Source organism: Molossus molossus, unplaced genomic scaffold (assembly GCF_014108415.1).
Source record: "Molossus molossus isolate mMolMol1 unplaced genomic scaffold, mMolMol1.p scaffold_m16_p_21, whole genome shotgun sequence".
Lineage (NCBI taxonomy): Eukaryota > Metazoa > Chordata > Mammalia > Chiroptera > Molossidae > Molossus > Molossus molossus.
In genome coordinates this window covers 31,271,553-31,284,882 of record NW_023425357.1, presented here as the reverse complement: position 1 = coordinate 31,284,882, position 13,330 = coordinate 31,271,553, and the positions used below count along the sequence as shown (strand labels likewise).

Genomic DNA, 13,330 nt, shown 5'->3' with positions numbered 1-13,330 from the left:
GCTGTTACGGTCTGAGGGCCCCGTCCGCCTTCCCTCTCTGGCACTGCCCTTGGCCGCAGAGCTACTTGCTCCAGCAGCAGTCAAGCTCGCCCAGCGCAGCCCCTCCACTGCTGCATCAGCGCCAAGCTCCTCTTGGACCCTCCTGTGTCCCGTTAGCTTATCTCGCTCTGAACCCAGCAGCTGCAAACCTCTTGGATTTGTGTGGCTTCCCGGGGCAGAAGGCTCCCTGACCTCTGCTGGGCTGGCCCATAGAAAAGAAAGTGACCACCTTTTGGATCAGGTCCCAAGGATGCTGTTGCTACAACATCTTAACCACCCTTTAGTCCATGCAGCCATGGGATTCAGGCTCTCTGATTCTGCAGGCTCCACAACGCCCCACCCGCGCCCCCCGAGACCCTGTTTCAGAAGAGCCCTTGGCCACCCTCTCTCCCAGGGAAGCTAGCCCTTTCCCACCTGTCCCTCTTTGTTTTATCCTCACTCGAGGACATTTTTCTATTTTTTTGTACAGATAGAGTGGGAGGGAGAGAGAGGAAGAGAGAGAGAGAGAAACATCGATGTGAAAGGGACACATCGAGTGGCTGCCACCCGCACAACCAACCAGGGCCGGGGACAAACTGCAACCAAGGTACATGCCCTTAGCGGGAACTGAACCCGGGTATCTCTGGACCGCAGGCCAACGCTCTAACCACTGAGCCAAACTGGCCAGGGCCCACCTGTCCCTCTTGGTTCCAAACCAGCCTTCAATCACACAGCCCCTCTTCCGAGCACTTCCTGTGTCAGGAACTATTAAGCTCCTTCTCCCTGTGAGGCTCACAGACAGGAACCACCGCCCTGGAGAAGGTGTCACTTCCTCAAGACTGCCCTGCCAGGACCTAGATCCCATCTGGGCCCTCTGGCCCTTCCCCCACGTTCTCAGGGCAGGGGGTCTAGAGAGATACCACTAGAGGGGCCCTCTGGAGGTAGACAGGAGGGTGGGAGTGAAGCAGGGACCCTGCTGGGCCTGGGCTGGGCAGCTAATGTTTTCCCATCTGGTTTTGTTGAACTGTAACTCACATTGTGTATTGAGGCCAGAGCTATTTTTATCCTGACATGTGAGGCTCCTTCACGTCATAGCCACAAAACTCAATCCAAAACATCCCAGGGAAGGTTGTTTGTGAGACGTTCTGCAGATTCTCATGTCGCCACATCAGGTTTCACTTAGCAACATCTGTGGGGCTGGCTCCCTGGCCGCCCACCCCACCGGCCTGGTTTTGTGTACTGAGTGCTCCCGACAGCATCTGTCTGCCCCTGGGCCAGCGGCAGTCACGTGCGCTTCCTGCCAGAGCCTGCTTCTCCAAACCAGAAAGGCGAGGCAGGCGACATGCGGCTCAGGGCTGGTCCTCAGCAGGATTAGGGAATGAAACTTGCTCCTCTCAGCCCCCCAAAGGGTACCTCACCCCTGAGATCCATGGCCAGATTGTTCTCTCCTCCCCACTTCCTGGGCCCCAGTCAGCTTGTCCATCATCTCTGGGCCTGGAAGACTGTGCTGTCCATGTCACCTGAGAAAAAGCCACTCCATCCTCAGCAGCTCCTCTGCGTAGTGTGGAGGTGTACCCTGAATCAGAACACCCTGCCCCTCCCCGATGGACCAGCAACAGGGCCCCATAGGCCGGCTGAAAGGCTCTGCAGAGTTGGCTTTTACCAGAGCTGCTGAGAAAGGGGGCCGATTCCCAGCCCTGCTTGTCAAGTGCACGGACAAGCAAGAGCCAGAAATGGGCAACATGGCCTATGGAGGGAGGCACCCTGAGCTCCCCAGGGAGGCTGCAGTTGGGCAGACATAAGTTCAGTTGAGAGAGGCCTGTCATTCCTCGTAGTAACCCCTGGCCTGGGTTTGTTTCCTTCTACCCCATCTCCCCCATGCCTGCAGCCCTGCCTGAGAACAAGAGGGCCAGTGAGGTCAGAAAAGGGGCCGGTGGGCCAGTGGGAGGCTGAGGCTGAGAGAGATTGAGTAGGCCTGCACCCTGTCCATGGTGAGCATTGAGACAGGCCCAGCCTTGACCAGCTCAGCCATAAAGTGTTCCCCTCCTCCACTCCCCACCCTCCACCAGGAGAGGGCTGCCCGGCAGGCACGTGTGGGAACCTAAAGGGCAAAAGACCCCACACCAATAGCTGGAGGCCTAAGCTGGCCAGGTCCAGACAGCTCCCCCAAAGCTCCCACCACTCTCTGGCCTCCTGCCAGCCAAATCTCAGGGAAGGTGCCGTCCCCCAGCTCTTTGGAGTCTAAGTGGTGGGCGGGCAGAGCAACAGAGGCTTTCCCAGCAGCCACTGCACTGTGAGAATACGAGTCACTTGCTGTGCTTATTGGTGATATGACTCCGCCCTCCCACCTCCCTCTAAGGGTCTCAGCTCCAGGGGCCATCATGCAGGCCTAGACTCTGAGAGTTGCTTGTGTGACCCAGAGGGGAGCCATGGCTAAGGAGACTGGGACTGTGGTCCAAAGCAGCCCCATGCTTTCTCTTCTGCCATCTGTGGCCAGTCTGTCAGCTGCAAGATAGCAGGTGTCCCTCCCTGAGTGTGGGCTTGGTTAGGGTTACAAGTGACCCCCTCTCCTCCTTGCAGCCTCCCTACCTCCTGGATCTGAAGTCTCCCCACTCAGAGGCATCCAGACTATCCTTTAGCCCTCAATCATTCGTTCCGAGACTCAGTGGGAAGAGTTTTCAGTGGTCTGGGTTATGGCATGTTTGCTAACATCAGGCCCCATTTATTGAGCACAGACTATGCAGCAGGTCCTAGGCCCAGTACCTTAACATATTTTGTCTCATTGCCCTCATTCTACAGCTGAGGAAACTGAGGCTTAGACTTGGCCATGGTTGCACAGTCAGTTAGTGGTAAAGGTCGGATCTAAACCCAGGTCTGCTGGACTCCCAAGCTGAGCGCTTAAACACTATGCTCAGTGCTTCCCACTGCCCCTCGGAGGCTCTCCCCGCTGCCTGCCTAAGACGCCCAAGCCCCTGGGGAATGGAGACTGTGAATTTCCTTATGGTCGTGGTCTGTATTGGTTCCTTTGTCCTTTGGAATACTTTGGAGCCTAAATGCCACTAGGCCTAGAAATGGGGTGGGACAGGGTTGTACATACAGTACAGGGTGACAGGGACACAAGGAACCATCACAAACAAGCACCCAGTGAACTGGGTTCCAGTCCACATGCACCACCAGTGGGTGTGAGGGGGTGGCCTATGCCTCCATCCAGGCCACCACAGGGCAGTCCAATTTATAGCCTCAGCGTGGGGACTATAAGGAGGGGCTGAGAGGCACCCCAGCTGCCCCAACAGCTACACCTGTGGCCACCTCTTCAGAGATCAACTCCAGCTGGGCCTAGAGTAACTCGATCTCTAAGAATGTGACACTTGATTCTGCAAACAGTCCCGCTGGGCCTGGGGGCAGAGACTATTTGCCATTCCAGAGTCACCCAGGATCTCCCAGGCAGGAACCCAGGCCACACTGCAAACAAGCTCAATGAGGCCCCTCTTGAACTGGGCTTCTCACTGGAGACGGCCCTGCACGGGGCATGGGAGCTGTCTAGGAGGTGCTGAGTAGAGAACAGTAGTTTGAAGGTATGACTCCTGATAAGAAATCCTTCCAGAGTAATTCACAGCTGCCTTTTCCAGTTCCTGCCCACTTCCCCAGAAGGACCGTGAGTTCAGCATAAAGAAATCTACTGGGAGAAGGTTTTACTGCTGCTGCCTGGCCACTGGCATCTAATGAAGTCAGCCCTTAGGATCTCCTCTGTAGGCTCACTTCTAGTACTCTGGATGGTTCTTGTTTTGTGCTTTGGGCTCAGGCTTCTGGGAGCTCTGTCCCCTCGAACAGCCAAGCTAGAGACCCCGCGTTGTGCCTGTTTCATGCCAGTTGTGGCCATCCTCTCCCTGATCTGGGGAGGAAGTCGTGACTGGACCAGAGAAGAGCCAGCCTGGAAAATGGTGGCCCCAGATGCCTCTGTCAGCCCTCTGCCTCCTCCCTTGTCCTCCCTGAGTGCCAGACTTCCAGTCAGAAGTTGAATAAGTTCTGGGTGTCTAATATACAGTATGGTGATTATAGTTAATAATACTGTGTTACATACTTGAAAGTTGCTAAGAGTAGATCATAAATGTTCTCACGACAGAAAAAGGATGTTAATTATGTGAAGTGATGGAGGTGTTAGCTAATGCTATGGTTGTAAGCATTTTGCAATATATAAGTGTGTCAAATCAACAGGTACATGGCAAACTTACACAATGTTATGTGTCAATTACGTCTCAGTAAAGCTGAAAAAAATTAATATATAAAAAATAAAGCATCTACAAAACTTTTTTTAATATGAGACAACTAGATATCCATCCACATGCAAATAATAATAATAATCTGGATTCCTTCACACCGTATGCAAAAATTAAAATGGGTCAGAGACTTAAATGTAAGAGCTTTTAAAAAAAGAAGAATAAAAGAAAAATTCATACAAAAAAACCATATCATACATCTTTCTGACTTTGTATTAGGTAACAGTTTCTTAGATATGGCACCAAAAACACAAGCAACCAAAGAAAGAAATAAAATTGGAATTCATCAAATTTTTTTAAATTGTGCTTCTAAGGACACCATCAAGAAGTGAAAAGACAACCCACAGAATTGGAGAAAATGTTTGCAAATCATATATCTGATAAGAAACTTGTATTTGATATATAAAGAACTTCTACAACTCAACAATGAAAAGATAAATAACCCAATTTAAAAATAGACACAGGATTTGAAAAGACATTTTCCAAGGAAGATATACAAGTAGCCAATAAGCACACAAAAAGATGTTAAACATCATTAATCATTAGGAAAGTACAAGTTAAATCCACAAGGAAATATGACTTCCCATCCACTAAGAGGGCTGTCATCACAAAAAGACAGTAACAAGTGTTGGTGAGGATGTGGAGAAACTGGTACTCTCATACATGGCTGGTGGGAATAGAAAATGGTGCAGCCACTATGGAAAACAGCCTAGCTATTTCTCAAAAGCTGACACGCACAGGGTGACTATATGATCCAGAAATTCCTCTCCTGGGTTATAACCAAGAGAAATGAAAAGATGTTCACACAAAACCTTATATACAAATATTCACAGCAGCAGTATTCTTAATAGTCCAAAAGTAGAAACAACCAAATGGTCCACCAACTGATGTATGGATCAACTATGGTATATCCAGACAGTGGAATATTATTCAGCCATAAAAACAAATACCAGCGGGAGGGGGAGCATACACAGCTGATACGTACTACAGCATGGATGAACCTTGAAAATATACTAAGAAGCCACATACCCTGTGATTCCATTTATATGAAATGTCCAAAATAAACAAATCCATAGAAACGGTAGATTAATGGTTGCACTGGCTGGTAGAGGGGGAAATGGTGAATGACAGCTCATGGGTATGGGGCTTTGAGGGTGATGAAAATGTTCTGGAATTAGTAATAAGTGTACAACTCTGAATATACTGCAAACCACTAAATTGTGCACTTTAGTACTTTGTGGTATGTGAATTATATCTCAGTTAAACTGTTTTCTTTTTAATGTCCTGTTAATGTCTTAGGCAGATAGAGGGAGGATTCCTACAGTTGCTAACGCCTCTTTCCAGCAGTGCTATTGAGGTCAGCATGTGTTAGAAAGGAAAGGGGCCCTGGCCGGTTTAGCTCAGCAGTTAGAGCGTCGGCCTGCAGACCGGAGAGACCCGGGTTCAGTTCCCGCTAAGAATACGTACCTCAGTTGCAGTTGGTCCCTGGCCCCAGTTGGGGTCGTGTGGGTGGCAACCACTCAATGTGTCTCTCTCACATCGATGTTTCTCTCTCTCCATCCCTCCCACTTTCCCTCTTGCTCTATCTGAAAAACAAAGAAAGGAAAGGGGAACCCAGGGATGTGTGGATTCACTGCCTTGGGATCGCTGGCCTTCCGTCAGCCCTTATCCTGCCCCTCCTGCCCCCCTTGTGCTGGATGCCTTGTGGAGGGCCACATGGGGGAGGGGGGCTGCATTCAGTGTGTTTTCAGCTGGGACACATCAGAGGGAGACCCCCAGTGCTCTTCTGGTTGGTTCTAAAGCCAGCTCCCGGCTTTGAAAGTCATCAGAGTATACTCTAAAAGAGCATCTCTGCCTGAAGGTGAGGACGAATGTCTGATTTCAAAACACTGGGTGCAGATGGAAACATGGGTAACATTTTGTAGTGTGTTTGCTGTCTTTAACCTAGTGGGTGTGGGCATAATTTACTTTCTGTGACGTCACACTAGGAAAGGAGTCTGGCTTTTGCCTCTCAAACAAGGTGTGTCCATTTGGTTGACCATTGAGATTGTGGGCATCTTTCCCTGTTTTTTCTCTTTGACTTGTCATTTGTCAGCTGGCCAAATTAAAGGCCAAGCATATTTTATTTATTGAGATGATGAATAGAAGTTTATTTTTACACAGCACCTAGCAGTAGGCCTTACACAGGGGCAGTGTTCACTGAGTGGCTGGGCTGGTGGTGGGGAGGGACAGTGGTATGTTTGCAGTGAGAAGAGTTGGATTTGCTTGTGCCTGCTTGCATAGTCCTTGCTTTTTTGCTGTCAAACGTGGCCCCTGATTAAAGACTTTACCTCATCTTGTTACACACAGGCCCCCACCACCAACTTTTTGGCATCTACAGTTGTTTCTATTTGGGGGGGGTAGGTTCTCCTCATTCTGTGGACACATGGAATAAATTCTGGCTCTGTCCCTTTCTCTACAGGTACCAAAGGCTTAGAATATTCTCCTTCCACCCCCACCATGAACTCCTACTTTTATAAGTTCATGATCAACCTTCTCAAGAGGTTCAGCAGTGAACGGAAGCTCCTGGAGGTCAGAGGTGCCTTCATCATCAGGTGAGTGGCGACACCCTTTCCCTTCCTCACACACGGTCCCACCGTGCCGGGTGTCAGAGCGACCATTTTCTCTTTCATGTCACTCGTTTCCTTGTCCTGACCTTTGTGTTTGTTCTTAAATGAAGAAGATTCCTCCCTTCACACCAGGTTGCTGGTGCTGCTGACAGGAGGCAGATCAATGTCACCATGTTTTCAAACAAATGAACGTTTTTTTGGCTTGTGAGACAATGTTTCCTTTGAGGTTGAATGTCGTCAGAGTCATTGGGGTGAGTAGGTAAGCCAGATGGACCGTGAGCCGGGCTGTGCTCAGTCCCCACTGTCAGCATGGGGCTTGGCCAGGGTTGCTGCAGCTGAGGCTCTGGCGGGGCCAGATATTCGAGTCCATTGAGCTTGGTCCTGGATGGTGCCTGGGCCCCAGCCCCAGTCACTCAACGCCTTTAGAACTGTCATCACTAGTAGTATGGCCGGGTCTGGCCCTTTGCCGCCTCAGCTCCAAGGAACAGGGTTACCAGAGTAGTGACCTTCAGACCAACAAAATCTCAATAGGACACAGGTTTTCCCAAGCTCCTCAACAAAGCCAGGTAGACGTCTCCAGAATAGTCTGGGTGGCAGTAGTTCTCAACTCTGGCTATGTGTTAGGTCACCAAGGAGGCTTAAAAAGAAATTGATGCAGGACCTACCCCAGTCGGTAAAATCGGAACCTCTGGGGTGATGAGGGTTACTAAAAACGTCCAGGGTGCTTGGGGAATAGACTAGACTGATGTGGTCTCAGGAGTCAGGGAGGCTTCTCGGGCCTTCGGGGAATGGGGGAGTTGAAGGAGGATTCCCAGCAAAGCGTCCAGCCTGTACAGAGGTTTCAAGGCAGGGGGAAGCATGGAGTTTATTTTGCTGTAAACCAGAAGGCAAGGGGCAGAGGAGCTCAGGATCAGGGACCTTACCCAGAGGTCCCAGGAAGCCACTGAAAGGGCTTGAGCAGGGAAATGGTGTGACCAGATTTCTGTTTTAAAATATTACTGTGTTGCTGGGGGGAATAGGTAGAGGGGGACAAGATGGATGTGTGGGAGGCTGTTGTTCAACTGAGAGATGGTGGCAGCTGTTGAGGGACAGGAAGAAGCAAGGGATTCAAGAATTAGTAGGAAGCATGATCGATTGGTGATTGACTGCATGAGAGAATGAGCGGAGAGGGAGTTGGGAGTGACACCCAGGATTTTGTGTGACAGCAGGGTGGATGGTGGTGGCAGTCCCTGGGATGGGAGCCCTGCAGGAGGAGCAGTGAGGGAGGAGGGGCCCATATTTGAATTTAAATTGCTTTGGGGATCTCAAAGGAGAGGTGTTGAAGAAGCAGTTTGCTATACCTATCTCTCAAAGCAGGGACCTAGACCTGAGATACAAAACTGGAAATTGATCATGTAGTCATTCATTCATTCATTTATTCATTTATTCAACAGATTTGACTGAATACTGATTGTGCAAGGTGACCATTCTAGGTGGTGCACTTGTGGAGTTTTCATTCTTAGGGATGAGAACAGTCCGTTGTAAGAGGGCAGAGAGGGAAGGGAAGGGGCCTGAGCTGAGCCCTTAGGAACTCCAGTTTTACCTGCTGGGGACAGAAGGAGAAGTCAGGAGAGAAGGCTGAGAAGAAAGGTCTGGGAGGTAGGAAGAAGCAGAGGAAAGAGGGGGGGTGACAGGAGGCAGTGAGGGGAGGGGAGGCCCCATGAGGGTCTTCTGCGAGGCACGGGGGAGGGAGCCACTGGGCCCTACCTAGCTCGAGGGCTGAACATGGAGTTGAGGGACCTGGCGAACAGGCCAAAGGGTTGAGTCGAAGGAGGGGACAGGCTTGCCTGGCCAGAAAGACAACTGGCAGGACCACCAGGTCCCTGCCCTCCGGGAGGTAGGGTCTTCTGGTGGTCTAGACTACCAAAAGAGGTCCTGTGGTGGTGGGAGGGTGTCACCCCACTATTGGCATTTGGGTTCAGATCATTCTTTGTAGCAGGGACCATCCTGTGCAGGGTAGGATGTTAAGCAGCATCCCTGATCTCTACCCACTAGATGTTGATAGCACCTGCCCATCCAGGTGGGACAATCAAAAATGACTTCAGCCCAGCCAGTGTGGCTCAGTGGTTGAGCATCGACCCATGCACCAAGAGGTCGCTGGTTCAATTCCCAGTCGAAGCACATGCCCAGGTTGTGGGTCCGATCCCCAGTGGGAGCATGCAGGAGGCAGCTAATCGATGTTCTCTCGTCAGTGTTTTTTTTTTCCCTCTCTCTCTCTCTCTCTCAAATCAATAAAGAAAAAAATTTTTTTTTATATAGCTGCAAACTTTTTTTTTTAATCCTCACCCAAGGACACTTTTGCATTTATCTTCAGATAGAGCGGGAGGGAGAGAGGCGAGGGGAAAGAGAGAGAGAAACATCGACATGAGAGAGACACATCGACTGGTTGCCATCCACACAACCCCAACCGGGGCTGGGGACAAACTGCAACCAAGGTACGTGCCCTTAGTGGGAACCAAACCTGGGACTTTCTGGTCTGCAGGCCAACGCTCTAACCGCTGAGCCAAACCGGCCAGGGCATGGCTTCAAACATTTTAAATGTCTCCTGGGAGCAAAATTGCCCTGAAAGAGACCCAAGGTTAAGAGGTACAGAAATGGATCCTTATCCTCACTGGCCAAAAGATTTCCACAGTTTTTCGTCACATCACATTGGACAGTCGGGGATAGAAGTAGAGGTTAGATGTGGTACAAAAGGCACCACCCCCCCGGAAAATGAAGGACTATCCCCACATGAATGACAGTTAACTTTATGTGATTTTCTAAACTGCAGAGGCGTTAGCCCTCTGATGAGCCCTTCTTGCCTGGAAGACTCAGGGAACCTGTGGAGAGAGAGGCCTTTGAAAAGGGCGTTCATAGAAGGTTTTCTCTCTGGAGAACTGGGCTGTAGTGGGTTCTTCCATCCTCTCTCAGCCTCGTGTGCCTCGTCAGGGGCTTGGGGAAAGGGAGCTCAGAGGAGTGAGCAGCACCCCCAGACTGCACCAGGCAGAAGTGTGGCAGCCTGGGCTCTGTTCCTGCTGACAGCCTGTGGGGCAGTGAGGCTTTGCTTGCTTCGCAGTGTCTCCCATGTATCCAGGGCTAATGAGAATCCTCATTTTGTAGAAGGGAAATGAGAGAAAGCCATGTACCCAGCCAGCTGGGTTGGAGCTAGGCCGCTGACCCCTGCACTGTGCTAATTCTGTAGTGGCCACTTTATCCCTTCCGTGAGGCAGTGCCGAGTCCGGTGCCGAGTCCCTGTACAACCTGAGAGCCGAGACCAGTTGGGGCCCACCGTCTCAGAGGAGCTCCTGTCTCCTGTCCACAGAGGCTCAGTATATCCAGCATGGTGATCGTTGGGTGTTCTGGGACTTCCACCCTCATGGACCACACCAGGGCCTCACTCCCACCACACACAGCCACAGAGGCCTCCTAGCCCTTGGCACTCACACAAAGAACCAGGGCTGAGACAGAAGGAGCCTTGTGACTGGGCCCCTCGCACATGTTGTCCTGCTTAGTCCTTTGCTTCATTTGTTCAGTCTGCCATTACTCCAAGCAGCGCCAGCACCTGTCAGTGCGTGTTAAAGCCGACAGCCACCTGGCCCTGCTTCCTCTGGGCCACGCCAGTCTGTGAACCTGCTGCCTGCTAAGCCAGCATGCCTGGCCTCGGCTGTCCGCCCAGGTCACAGGCCAGGCCACCCATTCTGGGCTGTCAGGGCGCGCACAGTGCAGCACCAGATATGCAGAAGGCCTCCTCCTTCCCATGGTCGGCTGAGCCCCTTCAGCAGAGATCGCGGGGGGTGAGCCCTTGGAGTGTCAGCCTGCCTGCAGGCTTCTCAATTTATTTCCGTATGTTCTACTGACGGCTTTAAAGGAGCATAATAATGGTACATACAGACTGCTGAGGTGAAGCCATGGGCACAGTAAATGATTAAACCCTCCAGGTGTTACGAAAACTGTAAGTTGCTCCTCTCAACCCCCAAGATTGATCATTGAGAAAAAAAAGGAAAGAGACCCTGGCAGACATTTTCTGTAGTGTGTTTAGCTCAAGGTCCAGGAGCAGCTGCCGTGTCGAGGACAAAGGCATCTGGAGTTCTGGAAGACAAACATCTGGTGGGGGTCTAGGCATTGAGGAAGGTGCCTGATTTCCCTCGGGACCGCAGCGTTTCCTCTCCCCCACACAGCTTTCCCAGGCTGCAGCTCTGTGGGGGGTGGGAGTGGGGCCTGAACTCCAGCTAGGCCTCTGGGTGGGTTGGACATCCTTTCTGGATCCAAATGGCCTGTGTTTTGTTTTGTTTTTTTAATATTTTTTCTTTATTGATTTTAGAGAAAGAAAAAAGGAGAGGGAGAGAGAGATAGAAACACTGATGAGAAAGAACATCGATTGGCAGCCTCCTGCATACCCCCCTCTGGGGATCAGACCCAAAACCTGGGCATGTGCCCTGACTAGAAATCGAACTAGCGACCTCTTGGTGCATGGGTTGATGCTCAACCACTGAGCCACACCGGCCAGGCTGAATGGCCAGATTTTCTGATGGACATAACAGTGTAGATGCACGTTTAGCTGGGGGAAGCCAGTGGCCCCAGAACCTCATCTCAACCAGACTGGGATCTGCTCGTAAGCCCACACATAGAGGGAAGACGAGGACAGGGTTAGGGGCGAAGAGAGGGGGCTGGTGCCAGGCACCCCCAGCCCTGCCCACACCCACACCCCTCCCCAGGACTCCATAGGCGTGTGGCAGACGGGCCTTCCACAGGCACTCAGGGCAGACTTGGGTTCAAATCCCAGGTCCTCCTGTTTCCAAGCCTGTTTTGCTTTGTCTGTAAGATGAAGACGATGCGCTGCCTGCCGTCTCTGGAGAGGGTTCCATGAGACCCTGCGTGTTACAGCTCAGCACAGTTTGACAAAGGGAAGCTGTTATTCTACCTCATGATATGGTCTCGGCCTCCCACTGTGGTCTGTGGGGAGGGAAAACTGGACTCGAGAGGATACAATAGATGAACCTTCTGTGCCAACAGCTGGCTCCGGTGCACCAGGCCTGCTGCCCCAGCACCCAGGGTGCCCACCAGCGGCCCAGCCCGGCCCCATTAAAACAACTCTGCCCAGGGTGGGTGTTCGTGTACATTTATTTCCCTCTTCCAGCCTCTCCCCCCCCCTCCGTGCAGTGCAGGCAGGACAAGCGCAGGCCTTGTTTTCCCATGAACTGGTCCACTTATACTCAGTAGAAAGGGTGAGGAGGGAGAAACGCAGCCTCTTTGATAAACTGTGATAGGAACTCCAGCGTAGTCCAACAGCTGGGAGCTTTACAAGGCCTGCTTCTGTGCTGGGAATGGGGCAGGGCTGAGGACGCCCCACTCTGCCGGCCAAGACGGCCCTCTGGCCAGCCGTCCTGTGCCTTAGTCAGCTGAGCCTTTTCCCCTCCTCTTCCTCCCTGCTGCCTGGCAAAGAGTACTGGCCAGAGAATGCTTTCTTTTTAATGAGTGACTGTGCTGTGAACTCGAAGGCTCCAGCCCCAACCAGCCCAGTTGATGGTGGATGAGGTCCCAAGCACCCTCCCTGGGGAAAGAGGTGCCCCTAAGATGAGGCGGGCGTTTGAAGAGCATGGGCTGGGGGCCCAAGTGAGAGGGGGGACAGTCATGAGTTTTCTTCTGTGAGATCCAGGCCTCCCATCCCTCTCCCCAGGGTTTGCATAAGAGCCCTGTGTTGGGGCAGATGGAGTGGGGACTTGATTGGCCACCGAGGTGGGTGGTGGGGCATGGGAGCCAAGGCCTAGGAAGCCACTGGAACTGGACTTGTTTTTCATTGCAGGGGCTGGGGGGAGGGCCTCGAGAGAAGAAGCTCTCTTTCATGCTGTAATTGGGAAATTCCACTTTGCTATCCTTGTGCGTTCTGCCTGTGAGACAAGCCCTTGGCTGGGGACAAATGGTCACTGTGGCTGGGGAGCCCACACCAGCCAATCTGCCTGACTCTCCTCACTCTCTATAGCCTGGAGTTCACTGACACTATACACCCCCTTTACCCTGTCTGTCTTTATATGTGCCACCTTACCTGCCCCAGGGGCATTGACGAGGCCCCCCAAAAGCCCATTGAGCCGATGCTAATAGAAGGTTTATCAGAGTAAAGTGGCAAGACCCAGATCCCGGGTTCAGTGGCATTTGAGGTAAGCGTGCTTTGCTTCCGGCCCCTGGCCTGCAGCAGAGGGCTTCTAAGCGGTCCCACTTGGAGCTCTTCCTTTTATTCCTCAAAATAAAAATAAATTGCTGTGACAAACATGTACCAACCTAAGTCCACCTGCTGAAAGAGGCCATGATCCACCTGCCCAGAGCGCAGGCAGGTTTTGATCGTGTATTAGTCTGTGGTCGTATCATTGGGTCCCCAATTGACGGGGAAGGAGTCAGGACATGGAACGTGGC

At 51.8% G+C, this 13,330-nt stretch overlaps 1 protein-coding gene across 2 annotated transcripts in view; it reads left to right on the top strand.

Moving 5' to 3' along the window:
• VAC14 (VAC14 component of PIKFYVE complex) overlaps positions 1 to 13,330 on the top strand; it is a 98,283-nt gene that overhangs the window by 55,070 nt on the left and 29,883 nt on the right. For both annotated transcript variants that reach the window (XM_036275122.1, XM_036275121.1), the window contains one exon: positions 6,757 to 6,889. In XM_036275122.1, the coding sequence (XP_036131015.1) occupies positions 6,757 to 6,889 (133 nt within the window). The remainder of the gene's footprint in view (positions 1 to 6,756; positions 6,890 to 13,330) is intronic.